Source organism: Delphinapterus leucas, chromosome 6 (assembly GCF_059928025.1).
Source record: "Delphinapterus leucas isolate spDelLeu-1000000601 "Yukka" chromosome 6, BTC_Dleu_Yukka2, whole genome shotgun sequence".
Taxonomy (NCBI): domain Eukaryota; kingdom Metazoa; phylum Chordata; class Mammalia; order Artiodactyla; family Monodontidae; genus Delphinapterus; species Delphinapterus leucas.
In genome coordinates, this window is record NC_143134.1 from 124,877,022 (window position 1) to 124,896,667 (window position 19,646).

At 57.7% G+C, this 19,646-nt stretch overlaps 1 protein-coding gene across 4 annotated transcripts in view; it reads left to right on the forward strand.

Moving 5' to 3' along the window:
* Positions 1–2,749: 2,749 nt before the first annotated feature.
* The window catches only part of CACNA1B (calcium voltage-gated channel subunit alpha1 B), a 191,510-nt gene continuing 174,613 nt past the window's right edge, over positions 2,750–19,646 (forward strand). For all 4 annotated transcript variants that reach the window (XM_089914093.1, XM_089914095.1, XM_089914094.1 and 1 more), the window contains exons 1-3: positions 2,750–3,033; positions 4,008–4,113; positions 7,155–7,294. In XM_089914093.1, the coding sequence (XP_089770219.1) occupies positions 2,750–3,033; positions 4,008–4,113; positions 7,155–7,294 (530 nt within the window). The remainder of the gene's footprint in view (positions 3,034–4,007; positions 4,114–7,154; positions 7,295–19,646) is intronic.

Here is a 19,646-nt window from a genome sequence, read left to right on the forward strand (position 1 = left end):
CTCCGTGGACGACGGCAGTCCTACTCCTCTTTGCCATACATTCACTTCCCCATCCTCATGAAGCCAGGAGTGGTACATGGCCCAGGTCTGCCCAGTGGAGTTTAAAGAGAAATTTGCTGGGGAGCCTCTGAGAAACCTTTCCTTTGTTATAAAACGATGTTGTATGTTTATTTTTTTTTAATGGATGTCCTTACAGATGGCCAATAGGCACATGAAGAGATGCTCAGCATTGCTAATTATTAGAGAAATACAAATCAAAACTACAATGAGATACCACCTCACACTGGTCAGAATGGCCATGATTAAAAAGTCCACAAATAACAAATGCTGGAGAGGGTGTGGAGAAAAGGGACCCTTCTACACTGTTGGTGGGAATGTAAATTGGTGCAGCCACTATGGAGAACAACAGTATGGAGCTTCCTCAAAAACCTGAGAATAGAGTTGCCATTCAGCAGTGGGACTGCCAGCAGTCCCACTCCTGGGCATATATCCAGAGAAGACCATAATTAGAAAAGAGACATGCACCCCTATGTCCATAGCAGCATTATTTACAATAGCCAAGACATGGACACAACCTAGATGTCCATCCACAGATGAATGGATAAAGAAGATGTGGTACATATATACAATGGAATACTACTCTGTCATACAAAAGAATAAAATAGTGCCGCTTGCAGCAACATGGATGGACCTAGAGATTATCATACTAAGTGAGGTAAGTCAGACAGAGAAAGACAAATATCATATAATATCACTTATATGTGGAATCTAAGATATGACACAAATGACCTTACCTATGAAACAGAAACAAACTCACAGACAAAGAGAATAGACTTGTGGTTGCCAAGGGGGAGGGGGTTGGGGGAGGGATGGACTAGGAGTTTGGGATTAGCAGGTGCAAACTATTATATATATATATATATATATATATGTATAAATGAGCCACTTTTCTCTATAGCAGAAACTAATACATTGTAAATCAACTATACTTCAATAAAATAAAATTTAAAAAATAGATGTCCTTTTTACACCTGCCTGTTCCTTCCTATCTGAGATGGTGGTGTAAAGACATGATGTCTCATGCTATGGCAGCCACCTTGGGCCGTGAGGCGACAAGCATGAGGACAAAACGTGCAGGTGGTGACCATAGGAGGGAAGAGGGATAGGAAGAGTCTGTGTTCCTGAAATGGCATACTTTATGACTTAGTAAGTGAGGATAAAACTATTGTATAGTCACCGACACCTGGGAATTGGGTTGCTTACCTCTGAATACATCCTAGGTGATGCACACACTGTACCCCTGCAATCTGTTCCCCAGCAGCCAGAGGGATCCTTTTGGAACAGGAGTCAGATGACCACCTGTCTGCTCAGAACTCTGCTCTGACTTCCCATCACACTGAAGACAGAAGCTGGAGCCCAGATCTTGGCCTGCATGGCCACCCAAGGGTCTCTGCACTCAGTGTCCTGTCTCACTCTACAACATTCAGGTCCACTCAAGGATCATTTCCTGAAAGTTGTCTTCCCTGATTGGGTGGTAGAAAAGCCGCTCCCCCCCCCCCCCCCCGCCCCGGCATCCTTATCTCCTTGTTCTGTTTTCACAGCGCTGCTACCTGGTGCTGCCGGCAGTATTGATTTGCTGTCCGCGTGTTGGTGGAAGGGACACTCGCCTTACCTCCTCTGCCACTGACTCAGGAAAGGCTTCTTGTTTGAACGTTGTGAGGACCAGATGAGCAAATCATGTGTGAATCGAGTAGAACAGTGCCTGGCGCAAAGTAAGCCCAGTGTGAACATTGCCGTTCCTTGTATGAGGATGTCTTCTCCGTGAAGGCAGAGCTGGGAGCCTAGCGCCTGGCACCTAATAGGAGCTTAGTGGAGAGGCTGGTTGGCTGGCTGGATGAATAGCATACAACAGGCTCTCTTTAAATTTTTATTGAAGGAATGGTGGAACGCAGGAATCTCTGAATTGAGGTTTTGGAGCTGATTCGGTGTGTGGTGATGGCAAAGTCCAGGATACGATTGAGGGTGGAGGGGCCCCAGGACAGAGCTGTGCATCCTGAAAACCCAAGACCAGGGAGTTGAAAGCATCCTCTATACTGATGTCGAAGACCCCGAAAGGATGGCAGGAGAGGGCCAGGAGCCAACATCTTCTTGGAAGAGGCCGGTGTCCGCAGCGAGGGGGAGGGGAGTAGGCGATGTGGCCGCTGGGAAGAAACGTGGGGAACTAGGGGCCTCCCCCTCCCCCCTTTGGGCTACAGCGTCTCGCAGCTGGTGATGCCTCCTGGGGGGAAGGAAGGGTTCGTTTGTGCCGCTCAGCAAGCCGTCGAGGACTCCCAGCCCCGCCCAGCTCCTGGCCTGAGCCTCCCAGTTCAGCATCTGGCCAGCGGCCGGCCGGGCGTGAGGCGGGAGGGCGCACGCGCACCGCTGCCGCCCAGCCCGGGCGCAGCCCAGGAGGACCTGAGGGCCGAGGCGCAGCCCCCAGGGCCGGCTGCCGGACCCGGCAGGGGGACAGGGCGGGGGTGGCCAGCTGGGGGCGGGGCGGGCTCGGATTGGTCGGGCGCTGCCACGTGACCGGCCCCTTATAGGGCGTGGTGCGGGCGGCAGTGTCGGGTGCGGCGGCGGTCGGCCGGGCGAGGTCCCTTGTGGGTCCGGCGGCTCCGCGGCTGCTCCACTACGAGCGCCAGGCGCGCCCCGCGCCCTCCCATCTCCGCGGGGCCGCCGGGCCGGGGGATGCGCGCAGCGCCCGGGAGCCATGGTCCGTTTCGGGGACGAGCTGGGCGGCCGCTATGGGGGCGCCGGCGGCGGGGAGCGGGCCCGGGGCGGCGGGGCCGGCGGGGCGGGCGGCCCGGGCCCTGGGGGTCTGCAGCCGGGCCAGCGGGTCCTCTACAAGCAGTCGATCGCCCAGCGCGCGCGGACCATGGCGCTGTACAACCCCATCCCGGTCAAGCAGAACTGTTTCACCGTCAACCGCTCGCTCTTCGTTTTCAGTGAAGACAACGTCGTCCGCAAATACGCCAAGCGCATCACCGAGTGGCCATATCCTGCCGGGGGCCGGGCCGGGCGGGGACCGGGGGCCGCCCGAGGTCGCGGGGACGGCCACGGGTGCGGCGTCGGGCGTCCGCGCCTCGCCGGGTCTGGGAGGGGCGGCCTGGGCGCGGGGCCCCGGGGCGGGGGCCGGTCGCGTGCGGCGCCCAGTGGCCATATTTCCCGGGGCTGGAGGAGGGTGCGCCCTGGGGAGAGGTGCATCGGGTCGGCTCGGCGAGGAGGGGGCGGGGCGGATTCCGGGCCCCCTCCGCGCGCAGCGTGTGCGTGCGTGTTTGTGTGTTTCTGTGTGTGTGTTTGTGTGTGTGTGTGTGTGGTCGTGGTGGCAGCGGCCGCGGGAGCGGGGTGGACGCTGGGCGGAGCCCCCTGCCCCTGGGCTCGTCCCTTCGCTTCCACGGTCCGGGCGCAGAGCGCGCGGCCAGCCTGGAGGGCACCCGAGGGCGAATCGGTGTCTGTGTAGGTGTGAGCACCCGGGGGACGCGAGCCGGTGCGCGCGCCTGGCTGCAGGTGCCTGCGTGTGTGCGGGCATAGCATGAACCTGGTGCTGCGCGTGCGTGCGTTCGGGACTCTCGGTACATGTATGCTCACGTGCCTGTGTAGGTACATGTGGCTGCGTGTGTCTTTAGGGGGGAGTGTGCGCCTGCGCGGGGTCCTTCCTCCAGCCGCGCGCTGGGGGCCCACAGCCCCCTCCCTCGGGGCGCGGGAGCCGGGCGGAGCCGCGGCGGAGACGCTGTCCGCGGTGCTGACGGCCGCGGGGACGTGCTGAGGGGCTGGTGGCCGCGACTGCGGAGGCGTCCCTCGCGGCGGCCCCGAGGATGAGGGCGGGAAGGGCGGGGTGGACTCCGGACCCGGTCATTCTCAGCCCCTCCGGAGGCGGCCTGGCCCCGGCTGCTGCACTGCGCGCTGTCGGCCTTGGCCTCCTCGCCTCTCCTCTTTGGCGCCTCCCGGCCAGTCCTTAACCCACGCACTCCGTTTGAGTACATGATTCTGGCCACCATCATCGCCAACTGTATCGTGCTGGCACTGGAGCAGCACCTCCCCGACGGAGACAAGACGCCCATGTCTGAGCGGCTGGTGAGTGCGGTGGCGGCCGGCCTGAGGGCGGGGCGTGGGGTGGCGGCAGCTTGTCTGATTCCACGACCCTCTAAGGATCCGTGATTGGGCGCAGCTTCCTCGGGCAGGGTAGTTTGGGCAGCTCCCCCTCTTTCAGTGGGGGCAGCTGGCACTTCCCTGAAGGGCCAGGAGAGTGGGATAGCCAGCTCAGCCCCTGCTGGGGAAGGGTGGCTTGAGAGGGGCCATTTTAGCCCGCAGCTGCTCTGCCCAGTGTGCCATCGCCACCCCTACACCTGTCCAGTCCACACAGACTAAGAAACTAAGAGCTAAAGCTGGGGTGTGGGAAGGGCGTTCATAATGGCCCAGGTTAAGGAGGGTCAGACTCTGTGAGTCGGGGGGGGGGCTAGCTGCCCACCCTTCCCTGCAGGGCTGTGATAGTCTTCGGCCCCCGGGGTGCAGCCCTTGGTCTCGGGACCGTCAGACTCTCCTTCAGAGCTGTCTTCCCTGGCTCTGCTTGGAATCCCTTCCCTGTGGCCCCGCCACTTCCCGTGGGAAGCACTCCTTCCCAGCCTTTCTTCCCAAACGTCCCGAATATCGCTTCCACCCACTCTTGCCCGGAGCTCCCCAGACCCCTGTGGTTTCCCCTTTTGGAGTACAGAACCCACAGGAGCCAGGATGCCAGGTCAGGGTGTCTGGAGGTGCTGGGGCAGAGGGAAGGGTGCTGCTTGAGGAGGTGAGCCCCATTTCAAGGGTGAGGTTATGTCCCCTAGCCCCAGCCACCCCTTCTGCCCTGGCCCCTTTGCCTGGGCTCGGTGTGGGCTCCCAGGGGCCTGAGAGACTGAGCTTCAGAGCAGAGAGAAGGAAGAGTAGCTGCGGGGATTGGAGAGGGAGCCTGGGGCCTGGCTGGAGAGCCGCTGGAGGTCCTGAGGTCCCGAGGAGGAGACACTTCTGGGGGCGCGGGCGGCCAGAGGCCGATGCCTCTTCTCCACACCCTGGCAAGTGACCACTTCTGTCCAAACTCCTTCCCTAACTTCAGTGGAGAAAAGCGTTGATGAAATAGGGCCTGTTCAGCGCTCTGCGTAGGCCTTGAACTCCAGGCAAGGCGTGGTCACATCCCTAAGGGAGTCCAGTAGGGGTGGGGCCAGAGGGAAGCAGGCCGGGGGAGGGGTGGGTGCGGGGGGGGGGGGCAGGGAGGCCAGGCTCTGGCAGCAGGCCTGAGTGGGCCAGCCGTGTGTCCAGCCACGTCTGAGCTCCTGCCTCACAGGTGAAGGAGGGTTTGCTTTGTGGTGATGGGGTTCGGTACACTTGTAGGAGTTGGGGGCTGAGCTGTTGGGAGAGTAAGCAGAATGTGCCCCCTTGGAGGCTGCTGAGATGGATGGGAGGCCGAACACAGCGGGCCTGGAGAGCAGGCACCCTGCGGCCCCAGGGCTCAGGTCTGGAGGCTGCTGCTGCTGCCAGAGGCTGGGAGGGGGCCGTGTGGCACAGGGGCGGCCTGGCCTGGGGTGGGGCCTCCACAGCTCCCTGTCTCTGGGGGCTCCGCTTCCCACACACCCATCAACTTCCTGAGTGGCCTTCAGCTGGAGCCCTGGGTTTGCAGTCTCACCCCTGCCCTGAGCCAGCCCTCAGCCAAGTGTGATCAAGGATTGGGCTGGGGGAAGAGCTGTGAGGGAAGGTCTGGGAAGGGGTCTGGGGAGGGGCCCCGCCCCGTCTCCTGGCGCTGGCTTACTCTTCTTCTGTGAACATCTGTTTGCTGGGGCCCAGCTGTTAACCCAGGGCAGGTGGTCAGCAGCCTCTTCTCTCGGAGAGAGGGGACCCTCCAACTAAACCAGACCAGAAGCCTCCAGGGAATGATCCTTCGTGAGTCAGCATCAGGGTGGTAGGACAGGAGAACTGGGCCACCGTGGACGCCAGGCTGAGGGTTCCCCAGGTCAGATGGGAGAGCCCTGGGGGGGCCAGGCTTCTCTGGGGAGGAAGGCTCAGGCCGCTGGTCCTGAGTGGGAGCTGGCAACACCCACAGGGAACCAGTCTGGCCCTCCCCTCCCCTCCCCTGCAGCCCCGGGAGGCTGGTCCCTGGCCCCGGAGGCTCGACCCCTCCCTGGCGGAGCAGCCTTCGGAGGACAAGTCCTCCTGTGGCTCCCATAGTCCTGGGGGCAGGACCTTCCCGCTGCCCCTTTGTCCACTCCTGTGTCTGTGGTCTGCACTCAGGCTGTTTCCCATGCTGACCCTCCCCCTGTGTCCCCGTTGTCCAGCTTGTGGGGTCACCTGCACAGAGGCTCTGTCTGCCACCCTTCCCAAGTGTGTGATGCCCCTGGTCACTCTCCACGCCGCCTGTGTGTCTTCTCCCTGAGTCCATGCAGCTCATCCCCACTGTGCTCGCCACCAGGGCCCGGCCCGTGTCGGCCCGGCCCGTGTCGGCCCTGCCCTCTCTCATCCCCAGTCTTTTCTCACACTGTTCCCTCCGCCTGGAATTCCTTTCCTTTTCGCCCAGCTGGATGCCTCACCCTCCAGAGGCTCCCTGAGGCGCGGCCATGCTCGCTCCCACCAAGATGTGTATGTTTTGATTATCCAGAAGGTGTGTGTTGAAGGAATGCGTGGGTCCTGGGCTGTCCTCTAGGGAGTTGGGCCGTTGTCCCTGTAGCGGTTCGAGCTCAGGATCAGACCCAAGTCACCTCTGGGTTAGGATTTGTCTCTGCCTCTAGCAAGCTGTGAGTCTCCGGCCCCGTTCCTGACCTCTCTGTGCCTCAGTTTCCTCTAGGATGGGATTGATAATGGTGCTTAATGCATGTGGAGTGTTACAACGAGGATTGTCCTAGTGATTGTGGGAACCCCCCCCCAATTTTCTTATTGCTTCCCCTGCTGCAGGGCTTCCGGGGGTGGGAGCCCCCCCTTGCTATTGTGATCGGGTGTTGCTGGCCACGGGGAAAGGGCCACCTGCCCTGGTAGGGGAGCTAGGCAGAGGGCAAACAGGCCCGTGACGGAAGAGCCGAGTCTGTGGGGGGTGGGGGGTTTCCTCGCCTGCCACACCCCCGGCGGGGGTGACCTTGCTCTGCGCTTCTCCTCAGGACGACACGGAGCCGTACTTCATCGGCATCTTCTGCCTCGAGGCCGGGATGAAGATCGTTGCGCTGGGCTTCGTCCTGCACAAGGGCTCCTACCTGCGGAATGGCTGGAACGTCATGGACTTCGTGGTGGTCCTCACGGGGTGGGTGCTGGGCCCGGGCTGCCCTCTGCGAGGGGCGGGCTTGGGCACGCTGGAGGCCCCGGCTTCGTGGTGGTCCTCACGGGGTGGGTGCTGGTGGGATGGGCATTGTTTCTCCCCAGGAGGCGCCTGGGCTGTGATCTTGGCTGAGGGGCTGTCGACGGTGCTCTGTCCTCGGGTGAAGCTTGCTTACAGAGCTGCTGGTGCCGTGGGCAGGTCACCAGGGCAGGGGAGGGCTCTGGGCCTTATTCTGTAAATCCTGGGCTCCAACCTTGCCTCTGTCGCCCCGTGATCTGGGGGGCACGTTTGTGCATCTGAGTCTCCTGCCTGAAGGGTTCTCGGACACGGCTTCCTGGAGCTGTGCTCAGCTGAGGCTGCGCCGGCGTGTTGCCACAGTGTCTGGTTCCAGGAAGGAGTTTAATCAGTGTGTCCTGCCGCCCACTTTCCTTCTCAGACGGACCCTGACAAGTGCCAGCTTGTGGTTTCCAAACAACCCAGGAGATCCAGAAAGTCGCCGTGGGCTGGGCTGCTTTGAGAGCAGGCGGAATGCCCTGCTCCTCGTCATGGAGGCCCCAGCCTTCGGGCCAGGGTGTTTCCGTCGGCCTGATGGGTATTCAGGCCTCTGCCCTGCTCCTCTGGCCAGTAGAGGCTGAGGCTGGGGCTGAGCTGCTGTTGCTCCGGCTCTGGGCTGGGGTTGGGGCTGAGCGCCTGGGTGTTCACTCCACAGGACCTGTTTGCACAGCCCAGGTCCCAGAGGCCCCGCCCCGGCGGACTGCAGCCGTGCTTTCTGGGACCTTGTGGTCCCAGGGAGGCTCGGAGCCCCACTGTGGCCCAGAACACTCCTTCCAAGGGACAGGAGGCTGTGGCCAGGTCTCTGTCCTGTGCTGCATGTGAGGACAAACAGACTTCGCTAAATGGCCTCTGGGCTCCCGCATGAGTCCCCCTCACCCACCCTGTCCTGGGGGGCCTGCCCCGCTGTCTGCTCGAGCTGCCGGTGGCCTGGCCCCAGAGGTGCCTGCAGCATGCCCGACATGGGCCAGAGTCGAGGTGGCCTCGCCTTCAGAGGGTCTCTCCCTGGAGGTGACGGAGGGGCCAGTGAGCCTTGTGCCTCAGCTTCCCTTTCTGTCTTTGCACCAGCCTGTCACCGGCTCTGATGGGATGGGTGCCACTGAAATCGGATATAATAAGCTTTCTGGGAAACTTGCTGTTTTCCTTTCATTTTTCCTATGACCGAGTAGGGAAGGGAGTGGGGAGCCTTCTGCTGGGAGCCGTGCGGTTCTGTGGCACGGTGTGCGCCGTCCACACCCGCCTGCTGCCCTCGGTGGCGGTGGCAGCAGGGGCTTTTACGGAAAGCCCTCTGAGGTCCCACCGATGTTGCTGGTGGGGATCTGGTGGTGGGTGTGGCCCCTCGGAGGGCAGGGTGCTCCCGCAGCCCAGTGGGCACTGCGTGGGCTGTCAAGGAGGGTCGCTGGCTGTTTACCTCCCTCTCCCTCTAGATGTGAGTCCCTGAGGATAAGAACAGTGTCTTATTTTTCAGGGTGTCCCCAGAGCCTAGCTCTCGGAGGGCCCCCAGGAGGGTCAGGGAGCATCTGCTGAATTAATGGGCTATTGAAGCTAGGGTGCTCTGCGCTTGGGCCAGCTGGGAGCTGGGCGGGACGGTGGGAGCCTGCCTCTGGGGGTGCTGTCCGTGGTGCTGAGTGTTTGGACTGCTGTGAGCAAGCCGGGGAGGCAGGACCCCTGGGTCTTCCAACAAGCATGTCCTGATTCCAGGTCCAGGGAGCCCCGTCCTCCTGTGAGGGCTAAGAGAGACCTCCAAGGCTGGCTGCTCTCTCTTGCCATTGACCACACTCTCCGGGGCACAAGAGAGAATAGGATGGGCTCACTTTCCTGGGAGCCCCAGCAGGGGGACCCCAAGGGTCCTGAGACCTTAACTCTGCCCCCAGCCCGGACTTGGAGATCCTGACCTCAGTCCGTCTGTTTCTCCATCTCGTCTTTCCTACCTCTCCTCGCTTCTGCCTTTTCTTCACATGGGCCCCTCTCCTACCCCGCCAACCTGTTTCTGTCTCTCTTTCCCTCCCTCCCTGTCCCCTTGTCTTGTTCTCTTGGCCTTTGTCTGCCCGTTTCTAATCTTCTCTGCCTCACTGACCCTTTTTCTCTTCTTTGCCATCTCGGTATTTCTTTGCCTCTCGACGTCTCTGTATCTCTGTGTCTTTTTGCTTTTTCGCTCTCATTCTTCCTCTGTCTCTTTCTCTTTCTGCCTGTTCTGTGTCTCTCATCCGGGTCCTGGAATCTCCGCTCTTGCTGGGAGTTGGCACCAATGGTTTCCAGGCTCCCTCTCTCTGCACCCCAGGGGTGGCGCTGGGTTGGGAGGGGAGCCCCCAGATGGGGGGGTGATCTATGTCCCAGAGTCACGTGCGGGAGCTGCTCTGTTGTTCCTGGTTGCAGCACCCAGGGACTCGTGACCTGTGTGTGTACTCATGTATGCGTGTGCATGTGCGTCTGTGCATGTGTGTGCACCTGTATGTGTGTGCACCTGTATGTATGTGCACGTGTGCACGTGTATGTGTGTGTGGTGCATGATGGAGGGAGGCCCTGGTCCATTTTGGGGTGAGTACTTGCCCCAGGGAACCCGGGGAAGAATGCCTAACTCTAAGACCTCCTGAGCTGAGGTCCCTGTGGGTAGCCATGGCGGGGGGGGGGGGACATTATTTCTTGGTCCCTTTTTAAAAAATTAATTAATTTATTTGTTTATTTTTGGCTGCGTTGGGTCTTCATTGCTGCACGCGGGCTTTCTCTAGTTGCGGCGAGCAGGGGCTACTCGTCCTTGCACTGCGCGGGCTTCTCATTGCGGTGGCTTCTCTTGTTGCGGAGCACGGGCTCTAGGCACGAGGACTTCAGTAGTTGTGGCACCCGGGCTCAGTAGTTGTGGTGCACGGGCTTGGTTGCTCCGCGGCATGTGGGAATCTTCCCGGACCAGGGCTCGAACCAGGGTCCCCTGCGTTGGCAGGTGGATTCTTAGCCACTGCGCCACCAGGGAAGTTCCCTACTTTGTTGTTTTTAATTAGGGTTGACTTAATTGGTGCTCAGAGGGCCGGAGGCCCATGGTGGGGAGGGGAAGGGCTCTGGCCGGGAAGGCCCTGGTGCTGACTTGTCCCCAGAGGCCAGCTGGGCTCCCTTCTACTTCTGAGGCTGGCACGCAGGTTGTGGGAGGGCCCCAATGGAACGAGGGCCCCTGCCTGCATCAGGGAAGCCTCTTAACCTCACATACTCACCTGTAGACTGTGCCTGGGTGCACTCTTGGCGTTGCAGGGGCACAGCATCCAGTCCTGGCCACGGAGCCAGGTGAGGGGCTGTCCTGCCTGCCGCCCTCTGCCCTCCATCCTGTCCACGCGTTTCCAGCTCCTCGAGCTGCCCTCGCCTGGCACTGCCCCGCCCACTCACCATCCCTTGATCACTCATTTATTCAGACTCAGTGAGCCTTTGCCCGGTGCTGAGGATGCAGCAGTGAACAGGACCCCCAGGCCCCTGCCCTGTGGGCTGTGTTTCTGGGGGACCCAGTCTCCCCGCCCCGCTCTGTGTCCTCTCGGTGCGCAGAGGGTCGGCAAGGGCAGGTCATGGCCACATCACGGTGCCTGGGGGCAGGTGTGCCGTGGAGACCGCTCCTTATGAGACGGTACTGTGCTTCATCTTCCCATGTAGGAAGGGCGTTAAGGAGAACACAGTGTGGACTGGGAGGCTGTTGCTCGGTGTCGGGTGGTCAGAGAAGACTCCGTAGTGAGGTGACTTTTGAAGGATGTGAGGGGATGAGCCATCTAGATATTTGGGGAGAGGTCTTGGCTGGTGGTGTCAACACCAGGACACAGGTGTATCCGTGGCCTTTAGTGCCTGAGACCAGACAGGATCCCCAGGGAATGGGGAGTTTGGAGGAGAAGCTGCCCATGACTGAGCCCCGGGACCCCAGAGTTGACACGTTGGGACTGGCCAGTGAGGTGGGTGGGGACGGTGTTGAGGAAGGGGGAGCATGCTCTCCTCGGGCAGGAGCAAGGGGAGGATGGATGGCTGAGTGCGGTGGTGGGCGCCGTGCAGGTGATGGGTTCTCCCGAGCGCTTACAGGGGAAGGCCCTGCGGGAATGGGCAGGGTCCGTGGTGAGCACCTGGGGCAGCTCTTCCACCTTTGAGGGAGTTTTACAGCAAAGCCGGCAGAGGACTGGGCAGTGGCAGGAGGGAGGGGAGGGGCAGACGGTTTTATTAGGTGGGGGCCGGAGCCTGTGTGCAGACGGGCCAGGTCCGGGAGGCAGGGGCTAGTGGCGATGCGGCTGGAGCGCTGGAGTGATGTCCTAGGTGGATGAGGGAAGCTAGGGTCCAGCGTCCCCGAGTCCACGCTCATCTCTCTGTAACAGCGGGAAACCGGAGGGTGAGCTGAGTGTGCACGCTGGGCTGTTGGATGAGCAGGAAGGGCTGGGGCAGGAGCCGTCCCCTGACTCTGCATTTCCACGGAACCGGAAGCTGGCTGTCACCTGAGGCTGGAGTGCGAAGCAGGTGGAGTGAGATGGGGCGACGGGGGGAGAGAGTGAGTGCGGAGCACCGTCCCCGCCTCGGCCTCTCACCTTCTCCTCGGCCCCGTCTCTAGTCGCCTTCCCTCCTCCGCCCCTTGACCATCTGGCTGGCCGTCCATCCACTCGTGCGTGCGTGTGGAAGGTATTTGTCAAATGCTCTGGTTGCTGGGGACACGGCAGTGGATGTGGAGCTTGCGTCTCCTGGGGACACGCGACGCACAGCTCTTGCCATGCAGGGCAGTGAAGCAGGAGGCCGGGGCGGGGTGGGGCTGAAGTTCCCCTTCACGGGGGTCAGGGAAGGTCCCTAAGAAGGACCTTGAGCAGAGGTGTCCTGAGCTGGGGGTGGGGCAGAGGGTGAGGATGTGGGGAGGCCCCGGGGCCTGCTGGGGGGCTCCGGGTGCAGGGGCCGGTCCTGGGGGGGAGCAGTGCCCCAGGGAGGCCATGGGGCTCGGACTGGGGTGGAGCTGCAGGAAGCACTGGTCTGGTTGACTGTCCTCAGGAGACCCGCCGGCACCCCCGAGTGTGGCACCCGCGTCCCCAGCCTGTCTGAGGCTGGTGTGTCCCCACGTCACCACCTCCGCCCTCCCCGTCCCATCAGCAGCCCCCAGCCCACCCTACGGTCCTGAGAGGTTGATGGCAGCTGGGAGTAGGGGCAGCAGCAGGGTCCCCTCAGACCCCGGGGGCCTCTCTGTGCTGGCAGAGGGCCCCAGAATCCCGAGGCCATGGGTGTTCCTGCCCCCGTCACAGCCCCAGCCCCAGCCTGGAGCTTTCCTTGGGGACAGCGGAGAAACGTGTCCCAGCTCAGACAGGTGACTCCCCAAGGGGACATTTCCAACCACAGCCTCTCATTTCACTCCAATTACAGGAGTGAATTTCTTTCCAGGACATGTAATTAGAGCTCAGGGTCCTCCCTCCCTGGCCTGGGCATCCTGTGGGAAGCGGAAGGTGGAAGGCCAGGGGGCTGGCGCCGCCTAGGGAGAGGAGTTTGTACTGGGCGTGGACGCGAAGTTGGTCAGAGGGTGCGGGAGAGCGCTCTGGGGAGGCCAGGCCACGGAGGACACCGCCCTGGGTGAGGAGGGGCCAGCAGGTATGGGCCAAGGTGCGCAGTGACCCTGTGTCCACGTGTGGCAGCCAGGGACGCTGTGCCTCGCCATGGGTGACGCTGTGTCCAGGTTTGAGGTGACTAGGGACACCGTGTCTGAGTGACCAGCGGCAGTGGGTCTGGACGTGGGCTGACCCCAGTGCGTGTCCGAGCGTGGGCACTAGAGCTCACGTTCAGGGCTGGAGCCGCCGCACGTGGGCCCCTCCTGCGTCCTGTGACTGCGGTCCTGCAGGCGGGGTCTGTGATGCCTGGTCAGGTCGGGGGTTTGCTGGCCTTTCTCTTCCATCCCCACCTGAAGCTGGGAACGGTTGGGACACAGGAGGGGACTGAGTTCTGACAAGCGGCCCCTGGAGCAGCAGAAGGAGGCTGTCTGGTCCCCACTATTACGCTCCAGGCAGCGTCCCCGCAGCATCACTGCTGATTCAGAGCAGGCCTGGCCCCAGGGCTCCGCAGGGCCTCCCGTGCTGTGTGGCCGGGTCGGAGCTGGGTGGAGGCACCCTGTGCCCGGCCCCCAGGTGCCTGCCTCCTGACACTGGCCGCCCACGGGGCCTGTAGTCCCTGGGGACAGGCCCGGAGCCCCGTGCTGGGTCGGGTGGGATCCGCCCTCACGCTCGCCGCTGGGTGTTTATGGAGGAGCAGCATTTACCCCCTGCCTGTGCCTCTGCCCTCCTGTTCCCCCCATCTTCCTCTGATTTAGGGCTCTTGTCACTCTCCTGGGGGGTGTGGGGAGCCGGAGCCAGGCCCCTCCTGGCCGCTGCCTGCAGATCCCACCCCAGGTGTTGAGGGAGAGGCCCCTCCGCCCAGCTCCAAGGGCCTGGGGATCCTGGCAGGACAGGGAGTGCAGGCTGTCCGGCCTCGGACCCGGAGCTCAGCTGAGCTGTGCCGCGCTGCCGGCTCTGGTCCCGGGTGCTGGGCCCCCTGGGGCTGCCGCCGCCTGGTGCCCACAGGATGCCAAGCCCCGAGTGCCTCTGAGAGGTGGCCCGGGGCAACTGCTCACCTATCCACGCATCCTGTGCCTGGTGCACCTGCAGAGGTCACAGGAGGTCAAGTTCATGCCTGGGGAGGGCGGGAACGTTAGCCCCTGGGTGGTGGGTACACCTGCAGCTGCCTGGGCGCTGTCTTCCTGCTTAGCTCCAGGCGGCTCCCCTCACCCCCACTTCACACCGCTGAGCCCAGAGCTGCAGACTCACCTGGAGGTGAGAATGGTTGCTAATGTCTCCTTGGGTTACTAGGCCTGGAGCCAAAGCCAGTCCCTGGCCTGGGGAAGCGGACGGGAGAGCAGGTCCTTCTCGGGATGGGCAGGCCAGGCCTCATCTCCACCCAGGGCCTCCCCACCGCCTGCAGCCCATCTGCACTCACACTGACCTGGAACTCGCAGGTCCCGCTGGTCACCTGTCACAGGCCCCTGGGTGTCCTGTTGCTCACGCAGCCAGCGCCTCGCTGCTGCCCCACTGTGCCCCTCTTTCTCTGGGTCTCAGCCTCCCCCCAGGGGGGCCACTCTCAGAGCCGCCGACACTACAGCCCCTCCCGGAGAGAAGGAGCCCGTGTGCGCAGCTGGGCCCCTGCTTCCTGCGGGATGGGCTGTGCGTCTGTCTTCTCTCAGCTCACCCCACCTTCCCCACCTGGCGGGCCTCTCTGCCCTTTTCTCGCCCCAAGGGGCTTCCCTACTGGCTGGCTCCGTGACAACCCATCCCTGCTGATGGACGTTCCCCCCGAGAACTGTTAGTTCAGGCGCTGTAACAGAGGCCACAGACGGGGGTCGGGGGCTGAGACAGCAGACGTTCACCGTCTCACCGTCTGGAGGCTGGACGCCCGAGATCAAGGTGCCCACAGGGTTGCTTTAGGCGAGGCCCTCTTCCTGCCTGCAGGCGGCGGCGTTCTCACTGTGTCTTCACAGGACTGCTTCTCCGTGTGTGCAGAGGCCTCTGGCTTCTCTTCGTGTTCTGTTAGATTCATCCTATTAAATTAAAGCCCATCCTTATGACCTCGTTTAAGCATTTACCTCCTAAGAGCCCCATCTCCAAATACAGTCCCTCTGGGGGTTAGAGCTTCACACCGGAATTTGGGGGTGGGGGTGGACACAGTATAGTCCATAATAGGCTGTGCTCAGACCCCAGGCTCCTCTGATGAGCGTCCGTTGGCCCCATTGCCTCGGTGCCCCGGTTCCCAGTGCGCAGCAAATACTGTGGGATTGGAATCCAGCTGGGAGAGCAGGGAGCCTGCCCTGGCCCCCATGGGCACAGGGTGCCATGTGACTGACCCTGGGCGATCGTGTGGCTCCAGGCCCGGCTCTGCTGTGGCTGCCGTGTTGTGGGCCCGGTTGAGACGTCTGTAGGGCCAGTGTCTTCCTCCCCGCCTCACCCTCTGCTGACCGTGGGCCCTTTCTCACTCCTCCAGGTCTGTTGTCAGCCTCCCGGGCCTGACAACACACAGCAGCACCAGGCACTGAGGATGCGCTGCAGGCAGGGCTGCCCGCCCACCCTAGGACCCTCTCCAGCCTGGACTGGGGCAGGGGTCGGGGGGCACTGCTGAGCCCGTGGGAGGCCCGGGCGTGTCCTGGGCATGGTGAAGCCTCCGGTGTGAGGGTGGGAATCCCTAGGGAGCTGCCAGCACTGCCACCCCCTCTGCTTGTGGGCCCTGCACCTGCCCTCTCGGGCCTGGGTTCTGAGGGTGCAGTGATGGGGAGGGGAATGGGTGTGAAGCAAGAGCTTCCTTCTTCCCATCACCTAATCAATTCTGGGACCCAGTGTTTCCACCGGGGTACAGTCTAAGGCCGGCCAGCCCCGCAACACACACTGATGCAAGGACACAGCAGAGGCACGTGCGAGACCCCTCCAGCCCCGTCCCTGCCTGCATGGCCTGGACTTGGTCTCCATGAGGGGCTCTTTCCAGGGGGTACGACCCCTGGGGTGGTGCACTTACTTGTGCTTCTCTGGGTCCCCAGCCTGGGAGGTGGGCAGTGGGGGTGCAGAGCCCTCTGGTGAAAGCACCAGAGCAGGTGGGCAGCGTGAGCTCCTGAGACATGGAAGGGAGAATGAAAGATAGACGCTGACTCTTGCATGAAGCTTCCTGTGTGCTGGCTGGTCAGCTAATGCAATCATCCTACAACCATCCTGGGCTAGATGCTGTTGCTAGCGTCCCCTTTTAACAAACTAAATAGCTTATTGTGAGCTGATCGTAGACTCACAAAGTGCAGAGAGGGCTCCGAGGGTAACGTCCTGCAAAGCTGCAGCACCATTTCACAGCCAAGATGTCGACGATGGCACAGTCAAGACGCAGAAACTCCATCCCCACCGGGACCCCGCCTGCTGCCCTTTTGTACCTGCTCCCACTTTACTCTGATCTCACTGCTTCTCAATCCCTGACAACCACAATCCAGTCTCCAGGTCCATCATTTTGGCATTTTAAGAACATTATGTAAATGGCATCGTGCCTTTTGGGGTTGGCTTTGTTCACTCAGGATGATTCTCTGAGGATGACTGAATCACACTGTTGCATGTGTCTATACTTTGTTTCTCTTTACTGCCCGTTGTCTCTTTAACTATTCACCTGTTGAGGGACGTGTGGGTTGTTTCCAGTTTTTGAAATATCACCCACAAGGCTGCTCTGCACATCCATGCACAGGTTTTGTGTGAACATAAGTTTCCATTCCTCTGGGATGAACGCCCAGGAGTGCAATTACGGGGCCGTATTGCGGTTGCATATTTAGTTTTTTAACAAATTACCAAACTGTTACCCAGAGCGGCAGTACCATTTTACATTTTTTAAAATTCCCACCAGGAATGTATGAGTGATCTAGTTTCTCCATATCCTCACAAGAGTTTGGTGCTGTCACTATTTTTTATTTTAGCTATTTTGATAGGTATGCGGTGACACATCACGGTGGTTTTGATTTGAATTCCCTTAATGGCCAATGATGTTGGACATCTTTTCATGGACTTATTTGCCATCTGTATCTCCATTTTGGGGAAGTGTCAGTTCATGTATTCTGCTCAGGTTCTACTTGGATTGTTAGATACTAGTCAGTTTTCTCCCAATCTGTAGCTTATTTTTTCATCCTCGTAACAGGGACTTTTGCAGAGCAAAAGTTTTGAATCCTAATGAAGTCCAATTTATCAGTTTTTCCTTTTATGGATAGGGCTTGTGGTTTTGAGTCTAAGAACTCTTTGCAGCCCTAGGTCATGATGATTTTCTCCTGTTGTTTTTTCTGAAAGTTTTATCATTCTATATTTTATGTGTAAGTCTGGGATCCATTTTGAGTTAGTTTTGTGTCAGGAGTGAGGCTGAATTTGAGATTCTCTTTTGTTTGTTTTCTTCCTGTGCGTGGCCACCCGGTTGCTCCAGCACTTGCTGGAAAGGCTGTACGGTGTATTTCCCCCGCTGAAGCGTTCTGTGTCTCTGTCAGCAGTCAGCTGAGCATGTCTGTGTGGGTCTGCTGCTGTTCTGTAGATCCGTGTGTCCATCCCTCTACCAGTTTCACACTGTATTGATTACTGTAACTGTTTAAGTCTCAAAATTGGGCAGACTCATTCCTCCCACTTTATTCTTTTTTTAAAAAAAGTGTTTAAGAGTAAATTTAAAAAAAAACTGTTTTAGCTATTCTAATTTCTTTGCTTCCATATAAATTTGGGAATAATCTTGTCAATGTATATGCAAAACCCTCACAGGAATTGTATAAAACCTGTGTGTTCATTTGCAGAGAATTGTTATCTTTACTATGTTGAGTCTTCCAATCTGTGGACGTGGTATGTCTCTCCATTTATGTAGACCTTATTTGATTTCTTTTATTCTTTGAATTTTATTTATTTATTTTTTATACAGCAGGTTCTTATTAGTCATCCATTTTATACATATTAGTGTATATATGTTAATCCCAATCGCCCAATTCGTCCCACCCCCCTCCTTTCCCCCCTTGGTGTCCATACGTTTGTTCTCTACATCTATGTCTCTATTTCTGTCTTGCAACTAGTTCATCTGTACCATTTTTCTAGGTTCCACATCTATGCGTTAATATACGATATTTGTTTTTCTCTTTCTGACTTACTTCACTCTGTATGACAGTCTCTAGGTCCATCTACGTCTCTACAAATGACCCAATTTCATTCCTTTTTATGGCTGAGTAATATTCCATTGTATATATGTGCCACATCTTCTTTATCCATTCATCTGTCGGTGGACATTTAGGTTGCTTCCATGTCCTGGCTATTGTGAATAGTGCTGTAATGAACATTGGGGTGCATGTGTCTTTTTGAATTACGGTTTTCTCTGGGTATATGCCCGGTAGTGGGATTGCTGGGTCGTATGGTAGTTCTATTTTTAGTTTTTTAAGGAACCTCCATACTGTTCTCCATAGTGGCTGTATCAATTTACATTCCTAGAACAGTGCCAGAGGGTTCCCTTTTCTCCACACGCTCTCCAGCATTTGTTGTTTGTAGATTTTCTGATGATGCCCATTCTAACTGGTGTGAGGTGATACCTCATTGTAGTTTTGATCTGCATTTCTCTAATGATTAGTGATGTTGAGCAGCCTTTCGTGTGCTTCTTGGCCACCTGTATGTCTTCTTTGGAGAAATGTCTGTTTAGGTCTTCTGCCCCTTTTTTGATTGGGTTGTTTGTTTTTTTAATATTGAGCTGCATGAGCTGTTTATATATTTGGAGATTAATCCTTTGTCCGTTGATTCGTTTGCAAATATTTTCTCCCATTCTGAGGGTTGTCTTTTCGTCTTGTTTATAGTTTCCTTCACCGTGCAAAAGCTTTTAAGTTTCATTAGGTCCCATTTGTTTATTTTTGGTTTTCTTTACATTACTCTGGGAGGTGAGTCAAAAAAGATCTTGCTATGACTTATGTCAAAGAGTGTCATTCCTATGTTTTCCTCTAAGAGTTTTACAGTATCTTATGTGATTTTTTTCATCAGTATTTTGTAGTTTTCAGGATTCAAGAGCTGTGCATGTTTTGTTAGATTTACATCTAAGTTTTTCTTTTATTTTTGCATGAGTACAAATGGTATTATATTTAAAATTTCAGTGTCCACATGTTCACTGCTAGTATATAGAAAAACAGTACATTTTTGTATATTTATCTCTAATCCTGCAACCCTGCTGAATGCACTTGTTAGTTCCAGGAGATTTTTCTTTTTTTTGTTTTAAGATTCTTTGGAATTGTCTATGTTGACAAGTATGTCATTTGCAAATAGGGACAGTTTTATCTCTTTCTTTCCAATCTGTCTCCCTTCTCATTCCTTTTCTTGTCTTATTACATTGACCAGGACTTCTAGTACTAAATTGAATGAGAGTGGACACCTTTGCCTTGTTCCCAGTTTTAGGAGGAAAACATTCAGACTCTCCCCATTAAGTATAATGTTTGCTGTAGGTTTTTGTAGATGCTTTTTATTACATTGAAGCAGTTCCCCTCTATTCCGTTTTTTCTGAGTTTTTTTGTCATGAATCGGATTTCTTCTTGTCAGTGTCAGATTTCATCCAGTGCCCTTTCTGCTTTGGTATGATCATGTGACTTTTTCTTCCTTTGCCTGTTAATATGGTGGATTACAATGATTCATTTTTGAGTATTGAACCAGACTTACTTCCTGGAACAAACATGGTCATGGTATATAATTCCTTTTATATATTGCTGAATTGTATTTGCTAATATTTTGTTAAGGATTTTTGCATCTGTATTCATGAGGGCTATTGGTCTGTC